Source organism: Notothenia rossii, assembly GCF_949606895.1.
Source record: "Notothenia rossii genome assembly, chromosome: 4".
Lineage (NCBI taxonomy): Eukaryota > Metazoa > Chordata > Actinopteri > Perciformes > Nototheniidae > Notothenia > Notothenia rossii.
The window spans coordinates 10,045,783-10,063,959 of NC_136902.1; the positions used below are offsets into that span (position 1 = coordinate 10,045,783).

The window sequence follows — 18,177 nt, forward strand, 5'->3', positions numbered from 1 at the left end:
GAGAGGAAAGCATAGGTTCAGGTTCAGTCAATTAACAACTTTATTTTCTTTGACATTAATAAAACAGCATTGATCAGAGATCAATAAAGCGGAATGTTTGCCTTTCTAATACTCCTCTCCTTCCTCATCCTCTTCATCTCCCAGGCTATCAGCTCCAACCTCCTCGTAATCTTTCTCCAGAGCGGCCATGTCCTCTCTGGCCTCAGAGAACTCTCCCTCCTCCATACCCTCACCCACATACCAGTGCACAAAGGCACGCTTAGCGTACATCAGATCAAACTTGTGGTCAAGCCGAGCCCAGGCCTCTGCAATAGCAGTGGTGTTGCTCAGCATGCACACAGCCCTCTGGACCTTCGCCAGGTCTCCACCAGGAACTACAGTGGGCGGCTGGTAGTTGATGCCCACCTTGAAACCAGTGGGGCACCAGTCCACAAACTGGATGGAGCGCTTGGTTTTGATGGTGGCAATGGCAGCGTTCACATCTTTGGGAACGACATCACCACGATACAAAAGGCAGCAGGCCATGTATTTACCGTGGCGTGGGTCGCATTTCACCAACTGATTGGCTGGCTCGAAACAGGAATTAGTGATTTCTGCCACTGAGAGCTGCTCGTGGTACGCTTTTTCCGTGGAGATGACAGGGGCATAGGTGGCCAGAGGGAAGTGGATACGGGGATAGGGCACCAAGTTGGTCTGGAACTCTGTCAGATCAACATTGAGGGCACCATCAAAGCGAAGGGAGGCAGTGATGGAGGACACAATCTGACTCATCAACCTGTTCAGGTTTGTGTAAGAGGGACGCTCGATATCGAGGTTCCTACGGCAGATATCATAAATAGCCTCGTTATCAACCATGAAGGCACAGTCAGAGTGCTCCAGGGTGGTGTGGGTGGTGAGGATAGCGTTGTAGGGCTCCACCACAGCGGTGGACACCTGGGGAGCTGGGTAGACTGAGAACTCCAGTTTGGACTTCTTGCCGTAGTCGACGGACAGACGCTCCATCAGCAGGGAGGTGAAACCAGAGCCGGTGCCCCCTCCGAAGCTGTGGAACACTAGGAAACCCTGAAGACCGGTGCACTGGTCAGACTGAAACAAAAAGAGAAAATCATCAAATAATAATAAATGTATTTATATAAACACAAAGAAAGCAGTGCCAAGGGTTCACAGCTAATGTATTAGTGCACAGCATGTAAACATATAGATGAAATGAAAACAGATCAGAGATAAGAGGGTGCCATACCATGGAGGGCTTTGAATGCGATCAGGAGGATCTTAAACTGAATTCTGCAGGGCGGAGGAAGCTGATGCAAGTGGGCCAGAATCGGGGAAATATGCTCACTTTGAAAGAGTGATACGAGATTGTTATGTCTTGTGTTGCGTTTGTTTAAAACATATACTTCACATATTTATTATCAGTTATGATACTTGGCTTTTGCAATACTTATTTTTGCCATTCACCACAATATGATTGCATACTCCTTGTATGTGAAAACCTACTCAGCAATAAACTGATTCATTTCCATTTAATACTCTTCAGAAAAATGTACTTCTGTTCTAAATGTACTGACCAGCTTTCGGATTCTGTCCATCACTAGGTCGATAACCTCCTTTCCGATGGTGTAGTGTCCTCGGGCGTAGTTGTTGGCAGCATCCTCCTTGCCAGTGATCAGCTGCTCAGGGTGGAACAGCTGGCGGTAAGTCCCCGTGCGCACCTCATCTAAGGAGAATAAGCATTAGATTATTGAAGGTTTTGAATGACAGAGGGGGGTAAAGGCATTTATGATACTTTTATCATTTATAAATGAATGAAAATTTACCGATGACAGTGGGCTCAAGGTCAACGAACACAGCTCTGGGGACGTGCTTTCCAGCTCCAGTCTCCATGAAGAAGGTGTTGAAGGAATCGTCCCCTCCTCCTCCTGAGATGTTCTGGTCACCAGGCTTCCTGCCGTCCGGCTGGATCCCATGTTCCAGGCAGTAAAGCTCCCAGCAGGCATTACCAATCTGCACACCAGCCTGACCAACGTGGATTGAGAGGCACTCACGCTGTAAAAGGGAAAAAAGGTTGTTAAGAAACATAAAAAAGGAAGCCTAGATGGCTGATTCTTGTGCAAAAACTGTGCAACAAACATACATTCTAGTGGCATATCATCACATGTGGGAGGACTGCTCAAGAGAGAACAGCTATTTTAATAAGAACCAAACATCAAATCATGATTTAAGTCACCTGATGCACACATTTGTCATCTGAACAGAAAGACAGTTATAATTCAAAACAAAATGAGGCTAAATACTGTTTATATGTCTAATACCGAAAGCACAATGACGCAGTTGTTGGCAGACAGGTGGCAAGATTGGACGTGAATGTGGGCCAGTGTTAAGAGAGGAGACTACGCATTTACATTTTCTGCAACGGTGTCACACTGAGTGCGCCAATGCCACACCCCTTTAGGAGACGTAAACACACATAATAATAATCTAATTCGACCTAAATAAAGTAAAAATTGGAACCATGTCTCTCATCTCTCTAATGTGGAGACATTAGAGAAAACACGTCGGTTTGCTATCCTGGCTCCAAAATGGTGGAATGAGTTCCCCATTGACATCAGGACAGGAGAAAGCCTACACATCTTCCGGCGCAGACTAAAAACTCATCTCTTTCGACTGCACTTAAAAGCAATACAATCACTAACAAAGCACTTGTATACTAATAAAAGGACTGGCTTATCTAAAGCCAGTGGAATAGCACTTGAAATGTTTTGGCTCTATGACACCTGATGTACTTATATGATTCTGTTGTCTTCAAGTTTGCATCTTCTTGGTCGAATGCACTTATTGTAAGTCGCTTTGGATAAAAGCGTCAGCTAAATGCAATGTAATGACAAGACACTAAACCGAGGTCGACACAAATCCGTCGCAGGAAAAATAACTCTCGCGAGATTTGTGGAGACAGAGCGTTCATTTTATTTAAATATCGGCAGCGAGTAATCATTTCAAACGTACGTTGGAAAAACGCCCTGGTTCACTGAAATTCGGAAAAAAAATGTTTTATCCGTGTTAATATCATGTTCTCAATATGAAACCATTAAAACCGGCCACCAATGAGACAGGAACCATATTTATTTCCAACAATTCGCGCCGATTGTAAATGCGTCACTTCAACATCTTGACTGTGCCGTCGAGTTACACTTAATTTACTAACACCACAGTTAAAACGACTTATTAATGACGAGGCTTGATTTACCAGCTTATACCGCAACATTTTTGTTTCACTGTAAAAACGATGAGTCTTCTTAAAAGAGTAAGCTGTTAAAAAACGTTAAGCTGATTACGTTTTCGCATGATGACACGTTCAGAGTGCTGCATTTGGTTAAATACACTAAGTGGAGAAAAAGCTGTACTATCGTACTCACCATTTTTCTGAAGAAGTGAAGACAGAGGGATTCGATAAAGAAGAGGAAAAGTCAAAGTTATCTCTCACAGCAGACACTTTATGAGTCCAGGGTAAGAAGTAACTGATGTATTTTTTCTAGGCGGGGCTATTTATACTATCTTACGCGGCGCAATTGCTGCGGAATCTGATTGGATGAAAAGACACGTGGGTCCACTTCTGATTGGTTGAATTCTTTAGAATTTTTTTAAGAAACTTTATTGAGCACATGGAAAACAAGAACACTGGCTAACAAAATTCCTGTTTAAAGCGGAATCACCCCACCTAAGAATGTCAGTCCCATGGATGTACTGGGAAAACGTGGTTATTGCTGAACATTAATAAATAGATGTAGTAGAATAATACAACACATGCATATTACTATACAAGAACGTTTAGCAAATAAGATAATAAGAAAAAAAGATTGACATATTCCGACTTTTGACGTTCATATTTGAATTACGATAAATATATATAGATTTAAGTCGTTTTCAAACATATCTTTGTCTGACATGGGTAATATTGTCATTCTTCATTGGTAAATATCATTCATTGTATCAACTGCAGGAAATAGTAAGCCCTCCTTTTATATTCTTTATAACTGACTCTGACAATAGCTTGTTTATTATTGTTTTAAATTATGCAATTTTTTTCTCTTTTGTATCTTTATGCGTAGTTATAAAGAACTTAACTATTTATTTCAATGTAAGATTTTTTATTAAATCTCAATTGTTATTATGCATTATGCAATTTGTGTTGCTCCACTATCAGGTCCAGAGGGCACCACTGCACTACTTCATCACAACATTGCATATTTACCTTTGCCCTCTTACTCGATAAAGTATTGTGGGTCAGAATAGCCACATACATGCTGGCTTCCATACTGCAATGTGCAGTAGGGCATACTTGTAGGTTTTGCTTAATGACTTAATCTGTTTCTGGCATACCAAATAGTACAGTTGTATGGGTAAGGGTAATCTCAGTAATCTCATTGTTCTCCATTGTATTCTGTCCAGTTTTTTTGTAGTACTTTTAACTGCTGCTTAATAATATTAATATTATATATTATATATATATATCCTCCTGGGACCTGAGGAAAAAATGTGTCTTCCAATTTCCTTTTTTGTGTGATTTCCTACCTATTTAGGGTTAAAAAAACATCTTGCAACTTAGACTTTTTTTATTTTATTTTATTTTAAAATGTTACAGTATGTCCACTGTAGAGGACGTCGGGACCATATTAGTTTGAAAAGACAGCCAAAATTAACAGATAGACTATGTAACGTATTATGGTTATAGAGTGATATTAATACAATAATACATTCACCTTTATTTAAAACATGAATAAGTAATTGATCTGAACATTGCTGTTTATTTGGTCACTAAAAAACTAGTTTGGTTTTTGTGAATCTTTCCAGATCTTCAAAGACTTTGTCGTCAATGTAGTGGGAAAAGTACCTCATTGACTCCAGTCGGCACGGGCTGAAGGGTCATCTTGACTAGTTGTATGGATGTGGTCTCCATTTGACCATGCTCATAGAAACAAAGCTGGCATTCCTGAGGCAATTCTCATTTTTCATGGCTCCACTTAAAATAAAAACAACAATAAGACATACGTGCTACTCTTGGCCCACAGAGGGCCATGTCTTTCCAGCTCGTCCCTATCTGTCTTCATCTGTGCGCTCATGGAGCCTCCTGCATCTTTCCCCCCCTTCTTCTTGACCCTCTTCTATCCCAGGTGTGAAATCATCATCTCTCTCATCATCTGAGAGCTCAACATCTGAATCTCCCTTAACTATCTGGTACAGAAAATGTCTGCTTCAGTTCCGTCTCCTGCAACAATATTGAGTCATAAAGTCCATGAAGACGGTCCTGACGTCCATTAGAATGGACATTTATAAAAGGGCTGTTATTTGAAAACTTGAATTATTTAATTGCTTTCAGAACAAATTATATAGTTCCTCACATGTTAATAAACAAGAATTTCTTTTTCAAAAATTACAATTATTCAACAATATTTGACTTCTCCTCCTGCTTCTATAACATTTTGTTTTTGGTATGCCAGCCATTTTGGATGAAAATAAAGAGGAACTTCCCAGAATGCAATTTTAACCAATGACATATCACTGGAAAGACCATGATGTCCTATGTACAGTACATCAGGGATGGATAAAGTGGCTCAAAAGAGTCAAAGGAGATGCATGTTAACAAAATGTCCACTACAGTGGACATTTTCAATGGGCTGGGTCCCAGGAGGATATATATATATATATATATACTGTATATATATATAAAATATAATTTCTCCTGTACATCAACCAACCAATATATTTAAATAGGATTATTCGATCCATGGACTTGGTTTGCAGTGATAACCTCAAGCGTCTTTGGGTCTAGAAAAGCGCTATATAAATCCCATTTATTATTATTATTATGGCAATAACCTTATATTTTATTTTAGTGACCAGCACATATTATGCTTTTCCTCTACTGACATTTGAATCCACAACTCTATATTGATGATTGCTTTCTGTTTACATTTGAATACACAGGGGCAATCCATCCTCTGCGTTTACACATCACATACATGTTCCTGTTTTGTTTTAACCAAAAAGTAGTTTTATAGCATCTTCAGGGCAAGCAGCACTACGTCACATCCTGACCAAAAGGACGGCCCCGCCCACTGAAGAGTGAAAACAAAGCATCAGCGCATCATGTCTAAAATCTGATATGCACTTAGAAAAGGACAGTAAAAGAAACAATCTAACTCGGAGATGACAGTATATGTAAAAGCCTGCTGCCTGCAACTCGTTCAGACCATATACAGTCTATGGTTCAGGCTGACCGGACACCTCATTGGCCAGCATGATCAGAAACGTGCTAAAATGCTATCTCATTTCCTGGTTTTGGTACCCATTCTACCGTCCCTGCAGCACTCTTTGACCAATAGGAATCAAGCTCACCAGACGTTCGGCCAATCTAATTCGGCGTCTTTTATCCTCCAGCTGAGAAAGTATAAATGACCCCGCCTAGAAAAAGGCATCAGTTGCTTCTCACACTGGACTCATAAATGCCCTGTTGCGAGAGCTAACTTTTCCTCTTTTTAATCAAAACTCAGAACTTCTCAACTTTAAAAAAAACAACATGGTAAGTGTAAAAATATACGTTTTCTTAACTTATATTGTGTACATGAACGTGTGATTTCACGCGGCGACCAAACTCGGTTAACTAACTAACTAACTGTTAAGGAGTGGCATATGCCTGCTGTCTACAGTCTAAAAAAAAAAGCCTTTAACGTGTTGGATTAACGTTTTCGTTTTAACTGTAATATTGGTAAAATATGTGTCAATTTGACAGGGCACAGTCCACATTCAAGTTTGCTCTTGTTTTTTTCTTGTCTGTACATCGACCCATTTGTTGGCAGAGGATAGTGTGCTTTCAGCCGGACACATACCTCTTATACCCACTGTTTGAAGAGGCTGGTCTTTATGAAACGGCAACCTCTGGATTTTCAGACAAACCCTGATCACTAAAAGCATAATGGGGCCTTTTATATTTTATGTTATATATATATATTACAAGTAAGGAACAAGAGCTGTATTTGGTTTGGTTTTAGGAAAAGTATTATCAACACTGTTTTCTTTCAGGTTATGTGTGAATAATTAGCCTCTGTTATAAATAGCCTATTCTCAAAGGGTTATCTGTTCCTAGGCTTAATGTGTACTTCCTAACAGGTGACTTTGGTCATGATGTTCTGGTTCTTAACAAAGGAGACTTGTTTTCCTAATTTAAATATTGAAATATCTTTAGAGCAGCCCTCAACATGTGATGAGTTGCCTTCAGCATCTCATTTGTGAAACTAAGCACAAGTGTGAGCCAACCACACCTTTTTTTTTTTTTAAATAAAAAAAATACATCAAGTTATAGTACCATAACAACTTCCTTTTTCCACAGCGTGAGTGTATTTCCATCCACGTCGGCCAGGCTGGAGTCCAGATTGGCAATGCCTGCTGGGAGCTTTACTGCCTGGAACATGGGATCCAGCCGGACGGACGGATGCCCAGTGACAAGACGATTGGAGGAGGAGACGACTCCTTCAACACCTTCTTCAGTGAGACTGGAGCTGGAAAGCACGTCCCCAGGGCAGTTTTTGTGGATCTGGAGCCCACTGTCATCGGTAAATTCTCACTACAAACAAGCAACAATGCTGATTTGGTGTAGATTACTCCACCTCTTAGTCAAACCCTTAAATATATGCATATTCCCCTTTTTATAGATGAGGTGCGCACTGGGACCTACCGCCAGCTGTTCCACCCTGAGCAGATGATCACTGGCAAGGAGGATGCTGCCAACAATTACGCCCGAGGACACTACACCATCGGCAAGGAGGTCATTGACCTGGTGATGGACAGGATCCGCAAACTGGTGGGTATATTCAGAACTTTAAAATATTAAATTAAATTGAATAAATCAGTTTTAATGCCAAGAAGGTTGTCGCATAAAAGAAATTCAAGCGGATACTCCTGCCCCATTGTTCTGACCACACCCATCTTCAAACTCTGCCTTCATTTTAACCTATACTGCACATCTGGAATGGTTTTGATTAGTCATATGCTGCAAACACAATAGCTTTTTCTCGTGACTGCTTTTAAAGCAAGAAAGAGAAACCCTGGCTCTATACCAAGTTAATAACCAATGTTGTAGGATATCCTGAGTATGTTGAGCTCTTACAACAGTGCCCTCAGGCACATTTTGCCTGAAAAAGCTTTGCCAGGATTACGCACACTGACTCACCAGCTGAAAACAATATCAGTGTCTCTGACACAGCTGGGAAAAAGCTGAACAGTGTTTCCAGACGTTCTTTATACTCTGAACTTCAGTACTTTTCATTCTCTTTGTTTCAGAATCAGTCTAAAAGATGTGTAACGCGTAAATGTGATCATTGTCTCTCCCTCTGTTTTCAGTCTGACCAGTGCACCGGTCTTCAGGGTTTCCTGGTGTTCCACAGCTTCGGAGGGGGCACCGGCTCTGGTTTCACCTCCCTGCTGATGGAGCGTCTGTCCGTCGACTACGGCAAGAAGTCCAAACTGGAGTTCTCCGTCTACCCAGCTCCCCAGGTGTCCACTGCTGTGGTCGAGCCCTACAACGCCATCCTCACCACCCACACCACCCTGGAGCACTCTGACTGTGCCTTCATGGTTGACAACGAGGCCATTTATGATATCTGCCGTAGGAACCTCGATATCGAGCGTCCCTCTTACACCAACCTGAACAGGTTAATGAGTCAGATTGTGTCCTCCATCACTGCCTCCCTTCGCTTTGATGGTGCCCTCAATGTTGATCTGACAGAGTTCCAGACCAACTTGGTGCCCTATCCCCGTATCCACTTCCCTCTGGCCACCTATGCCCCTGTTATCTCTGCAGAGAAAGCGTACCACGAGCAGTTAACCGTGTCAGAAATCACTAATTCCTGCTTCGAGCCAGCCAATCAGTTGGTGAAATGTGACCCACGCCACGGTAAATACATGGCCTGCTGCCTTTTGTATCGTGGTGATGTCGTTCCCAAAGATGTGAACGCTGCCATTGCCACCATCAAAACCAAGCGCTCCATCCAGTTTGTGGACTGGTGCCCCACTGGTTTCAAGGTGGGCATCAACTACCAGCCGCCCACTGTAGTTCCTGGTGGAGACCTGGCCAAGGTCCAGAGGGCTGTGTGCATGCTGAGCAACACCACTGCTATTGCAGAGGCCTGGGCTCGGCTTGACCACAAGTTTGATCTGATGTACGCTAAGCGTGCCTTTGTGCACTGGTATGTGGGTGAGGGTATGGAGGAGGGAGAGTTCTCTGAGGCCAGAGAGGACATGGCCGCTCTGGAGAAAGATTACGAGGAGGTTGGAGCTGATAGTCAGGGGGATGAGGATGAGGAAGGAGAGGAGTATTAGAAAGGCAAACATTCCGATGTATTAATCTCTGTGCCTTTTTATCAATGTTCAGAAAATAAAATCTGTTTAACTGAATGTATTGTTTGCACTTTTTTTACACACTCACTGTACTCTCATAGTCTGCCTAAAATACTTTAAACAGTATATTCACTCAATGGTCAGGTCATTCTAAAAATGTTTTCATAATAAAGATCTTGCACATTTTAGTCACTTAGGGGTGGGGGTGGGGCAAGTGTTCGACAGGTTTTCCAACAGAACTAGCACTGTCAAAATACTCTAAATTACTTTTACTGCATAAGATTATTTCAATATATAATTTTCACCTTTAAATGTCCATCTGCTTTTTCCTAAATGTACCCAATTGTTAAAAAGCAGAAATCAACCAAGGTAAGTATTTTAACTCAAGAGGACATACTTTAACAACATTACTTTTTTTGTAATTTCATAATTCGATTCAATATTTAGAGGAAAATATTGCACATTATTAATACAATGTAAAATGGACGAAATATGTGTTTATAGATTAATCCATATGGTGGTATTTTAACTTTAATAACAAACAAAAATTGCATAAGTCTTTATAATTCAATATTATAAAATGGGCGAATCTGAGGTTATTATTTTAACCTAAATTCGAAATGTTTGTATTTTTATAATATCCTGCAATCTTATTTTCTTTTACTTACATATAATGCTGAATCATTTGTTTATTTACGTATGTGTTGGCTATTTACATTTACCTGTGGCTTACTTGCCGAAGTGCCCTTGAGCAAGGCACCTAACCCCCAACTGCTCACTGGAGCCGGCTAGATTGGCTGCCTCCGCTCTGATCTCTCAACTGCATGTGCATGTGTGCATGGTATAACTGTGTGTTTATTTGTATATGTATGTGCATGTTCTAAAAAAAAGTGTTTACTGTGACCTGTATAAAAACGCATATGTACGACAGAAACTGAATTTCCCCCTCGGGTGATTAATAAAGGTCCTTCTTCTTCTTCCATGGCTTTAGACAGAATTTGTATAATTTAAAATGAAGGCTGGACGACCACTTTTCTTAGACTATTACTTCTAATTATAGAGACATTTTACATCACCAAGGTGACGTCCGATATAGCCTACTCTCAAACCCACTGCTGCTGACACCAGTATAAGAAAGAAACAAGAAAGCAACATTTTAACGCTAAAGTCAAATGTTGGGTATGGAACTTGTCCATTGCATTAGGATGAATTGTGTTTTCCTGAATATTATTTTCCATTCCTCCAAAGCATGACAGAACTCGTGTCTATATTATCCTCGAGCTTCATCGTTAATGTTATCTGTAACACCTGCGAAGAACATCAAGGTTTTCCTTTAACCAATAGGAAGGAAGCTCTTGTGACTTCGGCCAATCAGATCCATCTGCTCTCCCCTCCTTGTAGCCTAACTTAACTTCTGTATAAATCGCCTCGCATAGCTAACCTGGTGCTTGCATCTCACGCAGCACTCCTTGAAGCGCAGCTGTGAGAGTTAATTCAGTCTCTTAATCCTGTTTTCCAGCCCTCGACACACAGCAACAGGAAACATGGTGAGTATGGAACATTTAAAAAGTGTTATGTTAAATTAAACCAGCCACATATAGCACATGTCATACATTATAATTGTAATCAATTTATATGGATGGCACAATCTAATTGCAGAACTTTTAACATGAGCTAACAATGCCTCCAGTGAAAGGTCTGCTAACAAAGTTGCATGCAAACTTTTTAAATGTGACTTTATTTAGGGTTTTTGTGTATTTTTTTCAAACAGAGAGCGAGGAGCTTTATGAATTACATTTTTGGGCATTTAAAAAAAATCCTTCCCTGTCTTTGCAGTGTGAACAATGACCCAGTTAGAGTATATACGTATTCTGGTCACACTCCTGCTTAACTGCATATTTTAAAGGGCCTTGCTGCCACCCGTGGGTTTCCAAATAAATGTACGATCAGACACTTTAATCTGTATTGTTTAACAGATTATACTACTGGTTTAAAAACTGCATGTGTGTGGGAAAAATATGACCACAGCTAAGTCTTGTAGGTAGACTAAACATGATGTCCCTCTAAAGATATTTAATGTAATGTAATATAATCACAACAAGCGAAAAATTGTTGCCTGTATGTTTTATTTCTTGTATACATGCATCAATATCTCACATGCACTTGTTTTATTGCACTATTTTCATATCTTTCTATGTCTTAAGTACTGTGCATGAAATACAGTGTTAAAGGAGCCTGAGATTTAGGATTTGCATTGGCAACAAGCACTTTGTTGTGCATTTGACAATAAAGCCTTTAGATCGTGTTCTGCCTTAATCATATTTTATGCACAGACAATCGGTTATGTGTTTGTCTTGATGAACTGATTCCTTTTCATGGCTGTAAATACATGAGAAACATGCGTCAACTGACTCGGTCATTATGTTGTTGTATCTATTCTTCACAAAGGATCCTTTCATTTTAACCACCCAAAGCCCCCCCCCCCCCCCCTCCATGCCTTCAGACATGTGCCCACTTTAACATGAGGTGATCTCAAGCATCTTATAAGACATGGAAACACTTATAGCTGTGTGATGATATTGTACATTTTACACATTGCTGTTTCCCTCCAGCGTGAGTGCATCTCTATCCACATCGGTCAGGCTGGAGTCCAGATTGGCAATTCATGCTGGGAGCTTTACTGCCTGGAACATGGGATCCAGCCGGACGGACAGATGCCCAGTGACAAGACTCTTGGTGGCACAGACAATTCCTTCAACACCTTTTTCAGTGAGACTGGAGCTGGAAAGCACGTCCCCAGAGCAGTTTTTGTGGACCTGGAGCCCACTGTCATTGGTAAACTCAATACATTGAAATATCATAGTTTCCTCTTTGTTTCAGAAAGGCAAACCCTGAAGGGGTTTCTGATTTGAAATCTCTTTTTTTAGATGAGATTCGCTCCGGGACCTACCGCCAGCTGTTCCACCCTGAGCAGATGATCACTGGCAAGGAGGATGCTGCCAACAACTATGCCCGAGGACACTACACCATCGGCAAGGAGCTCATTGAAATGGTGCTGGACAGGGTCCGCAAGCTGGTGGGTATATTTAGCGCAAGGATAGGTTCCTTTGTAATAAGGCTGGAAGCCTAGGACATTGTTTGATTCTCAATAATTTGTCAGAAAAGATAATCCACCCCTACCCATTTAATAGGGGGTATAAAAAACTTAAAGGGTGTGTTAACGGATCAGAAAATCTCATTGTACACCTTTTTATTTTTGTTGGTTACAATTGCACTTTTTTAAAGGAACAAAAATACAAACTTGACTTTCTCTTTTTGTAAACAGTACAATAACATGGTTTATAATGTTAAACGTGGGCTAGGTAAGTTTGAGAAACCGGCTTGAGATACACTTTTTGTTATATTCCATGGAATGCTCTTAACATCCCGATAGCAATGAATACATTAAATTCTTTGACAAAAAATCCATAAAAAAATTTCATCTGTGGAAGCCGTAGTGCTGTTAAAAGCACGACCAATCATCTGAGCCGGCCCGGCTAAAATAACTGGATGGCCTACCTGCCTGTCAGCCTTCCATCTGTTCACAAACTTATCTCGCGCCCTCATTGGTCATGTGCGCGTTCGTGTGTGTTGGAGGGGCTCTGTAAGGAAGTGGCAGATTTTTTTTCTCCATTCTGGTGATTGTCTCTTTCCTTTTTGTTTTCAGTCTGACCAGTGCACCGGTCTTCAGGGTTTCCTGGTGTTCCACAGCTTCGGAGGGGGCACCGGCTCTGGTTTCACCTCCCTGCTGATGGAGCGTCTGTCCGTCGACTACGGCAAGAAGTCCAAGCTGGAGTTCTCCGTCTACCCAGCTCCCCAGGTGTCCACCGCTGTGGTGGAGCCCTACAACGCCATCCTGACCACCCACACCACCCTGGAGCACTCTGACTGTGCCTTCATGGTTGACAACGAGGCCATTTATGATATCTGCCGTAGAAACCTCGATATCGAGCGTCCCTCTTACACCAACCTGAACAGGTTAATGAGTCAGATTGTGTCCTCCATCACTGCCTCCCTTCGCTTTGATGGTGCCCTCAATGTTGATCTGACAGAGTTCCAGACCAACTTGGTGCCCTATCCCCGTATCCACTTCCCTCTGGCCACCTATGCCCCTGTTATCTCTGCAGAGAAAGCGTACCACGAGCAGTTAACCGTGTCAGAAATCACTAATTCCTGCTTCGAGCCAGCCAATCAGTTGGTGAAATGTGACCCATGCCACGGTAAATACATGGCCTGCTGCCTTTTGTATCGTGGTGATGTCGTTCCCAAAGACGTGAACGCTGCCATTGCCACCATCAAAACCAAGCCCTCCATCCAGTTTGTGGACTGGTGCCCCACTGGTTTCAAGGTGGGCATCAACTACCAGCCGCCCACTGTAGTTCCTGGTGGAGACCTGGCCAAGGTCCAGAGGGCTGTGTGCATGCTGAGCAACACCACTGCTATTGCAGAGGCCTGGGCTCGGCTTGACCACAAGTTTGATTTGATGTACGCTAAGCGTGCCTTTGTGCACTGGTATGTGGGTGAGGGTATGGAGGAGGGAGAGTTCTCTGAGGCCAGAGAGGACATGGCCGCTCTGGAGAAAGATTACGAGGAGGTTGGAGCTGATAGTCAGGGGGATGAGGATGAGGAAGGAGAGGAGTATTAAATGATGTATGCTTTTTAATTAACCCAAAAAAATAAAGATTGTTTATTGACAGTACTATTGTTTGCTCTCCTTTTCACACCACTCCACAGGGCACATGTACTGTTGGGACATTCTTTTTTAATATAGCCGTTTCGATTGTTTTGTTTCTGTAGATGGCACTTCAATCTCTGGTAGTAATATCACATAATAGATTTAAATGCATTCAAGCCATGTTTTTCAGTTCACCTCGTATTTGTTGAGGTAGGCTCTTTTACATATATGAATACAACTGGGACAGCAATACATCATGATGTAAAGTCATCTTTATGCAATTAGAACAGTTAATCTCAGTCTATTTCAATCTAAAGGTTGAGCTTTTCAGATAAAACAAGTAAACTTGTGTGTGTGTATATATTAACTATAACTAAATGGTGTATTTTAGAATACATTTAATATGATGCTCAAATGTCAAACTATTTTGTATTTTCCTCTGTAGCATAAAGGAAGTAGGCTGCAACTGCATTTTGTTTGGCAACCCTGTGTTGCGAATCGACATATGAAGCCTAAATCCCAAAACGATATTGAATATTGAAATTGAGCAATATCTTCTTGCAGACCCAGTTACCACACCTACTTTTGACCTAGTTTTAAACGTTATTTCTCACAAAAAACTACCACTAGGGGTCTCCAGGTAACTGGAAATCATGACTTTTGAAGAGCCTTTCACTTCAACACTGTTTTTAAGACCATTATTGCATCTTAAATTGCAAACCATTAAATAAGTATTTGAACACAAATCTCACAATTATATTTCTCTGAATTAAAAGGAGATCACTGGTGGCGTATATGAATTTAGGGGAATCTTCATATAAATACAAGTCTCTTTATTGGTCGGCAGTACCTTGTTGGTGACCATGATGAATGCTTTATTCTGAATTTGATCGAAAAAACAAATTGCACAAAGCTATGTGACCATGATGCAGTTAAATGCATAGCACACAATTAGTACAAAAAACAAATAGATTTGCAGCATTTAAATGTTTGCAAGGCAATAGACAAAACTAATATTGCAACATGGGAACACGTTTTTGAAAGACACGCCCTAAAACTGTGAAAATATGGAAGACAAAACAGACACAAGTACTTTTCCCAAGTTTATTTACACTCCATAAACCATCCAATTGTTTTTTTGCAACTACAGTGACACATTTGGAATAGAAACACGTTACATTTCTAGTACAAAGGCAAGATTTTAGGCTTCTGCGTATTGGTAAGGAATGAAACTTTCAAAGGGTTTTTCTTATTGGACCTATTCCTCTACATCTTCCTCTCCCTCACCCTCAATGTCCGAATTTGTAATGATAGTTAAACATTCATTTTTAGAATGAATTGTATCATGTTTAACTAATGCCTTTTTGTCCCTTAATATTCCTCTCCCTCTTCCTCTCCCTCACCCTCAATGGAGTCGACTCCAACCTCCTCGTAATCTTTCTCCAGAGCGGCCATGTCCTCTCTGGCCTCAGAGAACTCTCCCTCCTCCATACCCTCACCCACATACCAGTGCACAAAGGCACGCTTAGCGTACATCAGATCAAACTTGTGGTCAAGCCGAGCCCAGGCCTCTGCAATAGCAGTGGTGTTGCTCAGCATGCACACAGCCCTCTGGACCTTGGCCAGGTCTCCACCAGGAACTACAGTGGGCGGCTGGTAGTTGATGCCCACCTTGAAACCAGTGGGGCACCAGTCCACAAACTGGATGGAGCGCTTGGTTTTGATGGTGGCAATGGCAGCGTTCACATCTTTAGGAACGACATCACCACGATACAAAAGGCAGCAGGCCATGTATTTACCGTGGCGTGGGTCACATTTCACCAACTGATTGGCTGGCTCGAAACAGGAATTGGTGATTTCTGACACGGTTAACTGCTCATGGTACGCTTTCTCTGCAGAGATAACAGGGGCATAGGTGGCCAGAGGGAAGTGGATACGGGGATAGGGCACCAAGTTGGTCTGGAACTCTGTCAGATCAACATTGAGGGCACCATCAAAGCGAAGGGAGGCAGTGATGGAGGACACAATCTGACTGATCAACCTGTTCAGGTTTGTGTAAGAGGGACGCTCGATATCGAGGTTCCTACGGCAGATATCATAAATGGCCTCGTTGTCAACCATGAAGGCACAGTCAGAGTGCTCCAGGGTGGTGTGGGTGGTCAGGATGGCATTGTAGGGCTCCACCACAGCGGTGGACACCTGGGGAGCTGGGTAGATGGAGAATTCCAGCTTGGACTTCTTGCCGTAGTCGACGGACAGACGCTCCATCAGCAGGGAGGTGAAACCAGAGCCGGTGCCCCCTCCGAAGCTGTGGAACACCAGGAAACCCTGAAGACCGGTGCACTGGTCAGACTTAAATCAAAGGGGGAGACAAACATCACCTTGGGAACAGTTATGCAATTTAATTTGAAATCAATATTAGGATTAAATCCCTTTTGTTATAAATATGCCCACCAGTTTGCGGATCCTGTCCAGCACTGTGTCAATGATCTCTTTGCCGATGGTGTAGTGTCCTCGGGCGTAGTTGTTGGCAGCATCCTCCTTGCCAGTGATCAGCTGCTCAGGGTGGAACAGCTGGCGGTAGATCCCAGTGCGCACCTCATCTGATGAGACAAAAACAGCCATTGAGTCATTTGTGCGTTACAATGTAGACTTTCAACTTGCTTAAATAAAATGTCTGCCACAGGGGATGACACTTACCAATGACAGTGGGCTCCAGGTCCACAAAAACTGCTCTGGGGACGTGCTTTCCAGCTCCAGTCTCACTGAAGAAGGTGTTGAAGGAGTCGTCTCCTCCTCCAATCGTCTTGTCACTGGGCATCCGTCCGTCTGGCTGGATCCCATGTTCCAGGCAGTAAAGCTCCCAGCAGGCATTGCCAATCTGGACTCCAGCCTGACCAACGTGGATAGAGATGCATTCACGCTGGGGGGCAGACAAAGAAGATTTGGATTACAGATCTTATTTAATCTCAAACCTTGCCATTAAAAATATTTTTTTTTAAGAGGAAATGTTCACAACTGCTTTAATTTTTTTTATTAAAAGAGTCACACACATAAGTGATGTAGCTAGACTTCTTACAAGTGGGTCATTCAAACCAGGCAGCCAAGTTATTCAACAATAGAACGTTTTTTTGTCTGATAGCAAACTTCAAAATGGCAGCGCACCAGAGCCTGTTTCGATTCATTCTCCCAACTCTGCATGACAAGCATTTACTATTCCTGTGAAAGCATCTCTGTTTCTACAATTTATTTTACAGGAGCAAATGCATTTTTAAATTGTCCCTGCTTCCACATGAAACAGGTTTATTGCATGCAGAATGATTGAAAGAGAGAGGAGTATGTAGGTCAGACATGTTCCAGAGTGCTGTCAGTTTAAAAAAAAGAAAAGAAAGGGCGCACTCATCCACTGGAAATGGAGGTCTCCCATTCATTTTCATATATTTTTACAGAAAACATATTTAACAGAGATATTCTATATTTCATCCACATCATAATTTCACTGGGATGTATAATTTAACAAACAACATAAAAACATATTTAGAGCAAGGTGCATTCAATTACATTTTTAATAAAAGCTTAAAAGGAAAAAAGGTCTTAAAATCAAGATTACAAACTAGTAATAGTATATTTACAAATCTAGTGAAGTTCAGGAAGAGATATTGGCTTGCACTGCTAAAAGGCATGAGGCTACATTTTCATCAAGCATTGAAAGACAGCTAATCATTTGCATAGCAGCAGCCATATTGACCATCGCACAATATACAGCCATCACCCACTACAGCAAAGGAGAAGAAAGGATGACGTCATATGCATATTTTACGATTTAAATCCTTTACTCTTCTTTACATGCACTCTCAACCATTAACATTGAAAATAAAATATCTACAAATGATGCTCACCATGATTGCTCGTCTTTATTATGCAATGTAATACGACAAGCCTGAAGAGTGTGTGTCCGAGTCTGAGAATGATCTGCTGCTAAATGGACCACTCACACTCTGCCTCTATCGGAGAGAAGGTGAAGTGCGCCAAATAAAAACTCCTCCTCTTTCTGCCGCAGTAACCATTTCACA

General features: G+C 41.7%; 4 protein-coding genes across 4 annotated transcripts; 2 read left to right on the forward strand and 2 right to left on the reverse strand.

The window, feature by feature from the left end:
- Positions 1–16: 16 nt before the first annotated feature.
- On the reverse strand, positions 17–3,573 carry LOC307035481 (tubulin alpha-1B chain-like). Its single transcript, XM_079674823.1, has 4 exons — positions 3,414–3,573; positions 1,818–2,046; positions 1,569–1,717; positions 17–1,086 (listed from the first exon to the last, which is right to left on the reverse strand). The coding sequence occupies exons 1-4, from the start codon at positions 3,414–3,416 to the stop codon at positions 106–108; spliced, it is 1,362 nt and encodes a 453-aa protein (XP_079530949.1). The 5' UTR covers positions 3,417–3,573; the 3' UTR covers positions 17–105.
- A 2,846-nt stretch (positions 3,574–6,419) lies between these two features.
- LOC307035077 (tubulin alpha-1C chain-like) lies at positions 6,420–9,447 on the forward strand. The gene is made up of 4 exons (XM_079674053.1): positions 6,420–6,577; positions 7,385–7,607; positions 7,707–7,855; positions 8,395–9,447. The coding sequence occupies exons 1-4, from the start codon at positions 6,575–6,577 to the stop codon at positions 9,370–9,372; spliced, it is 1,353 nt and encodes a 450-aa protein (XP_079530179.1). The 5' UTR covers positions 6,420–6,574; the 3' UTR covers positions 9,373–9,447.
- Positions 9,448–10,777: 1,330 nt separating this feature from the next.
- On the forward strand, positions 10,778–14,128 carry LOC307035076 (tubulin alpha-1C chain-like). Its single transcript, XM_079674052.1, has 4 exons — positions 10,778–10,937; positions 12,003–12,225; positions 12,318–12,466; positions 13,097–14,128. The coding sequence occupies exons 1-4, from the start codon at positions 10,935–10,937 to the stop codon at positions 14,072–14,074; spliced, it is 1,353 nt and encodes a 450-aa protein (XP_079530178.1). The 5' UTR covers positions 10,778–10,934; the 3' UTR covers positions 14,075–14,128.
- Positions 14,129–15,194: 1,066 nt separating this feature from the next.
- LOC307035073 (tubulin alpha chain-like) lies at positions 15,195–18,160 on the reverse strand. The gene is made up of 4 exons (XM_079674049.1): positions 18,004–18,160; positions 16,805–17,027; positions 16,559–16,707; positions 15,195–16,456 (listed from the first exon to the last, which is right to left on the reverse strand). The coding sequence occupies exons 1-4, from the start codon at positions 18,004–18,006 to the stop codon at positions 15,476–15,478; spliced, it is 1,356 nt and encodes a 451-aa protein (XP_079530175.1). The 5' UTR covers positions 18,007–18,160; the 3' UTR covers positions 15,195–15,475.
- Positions 18,161–18,177: the final 17 nt, after the last annotated feature.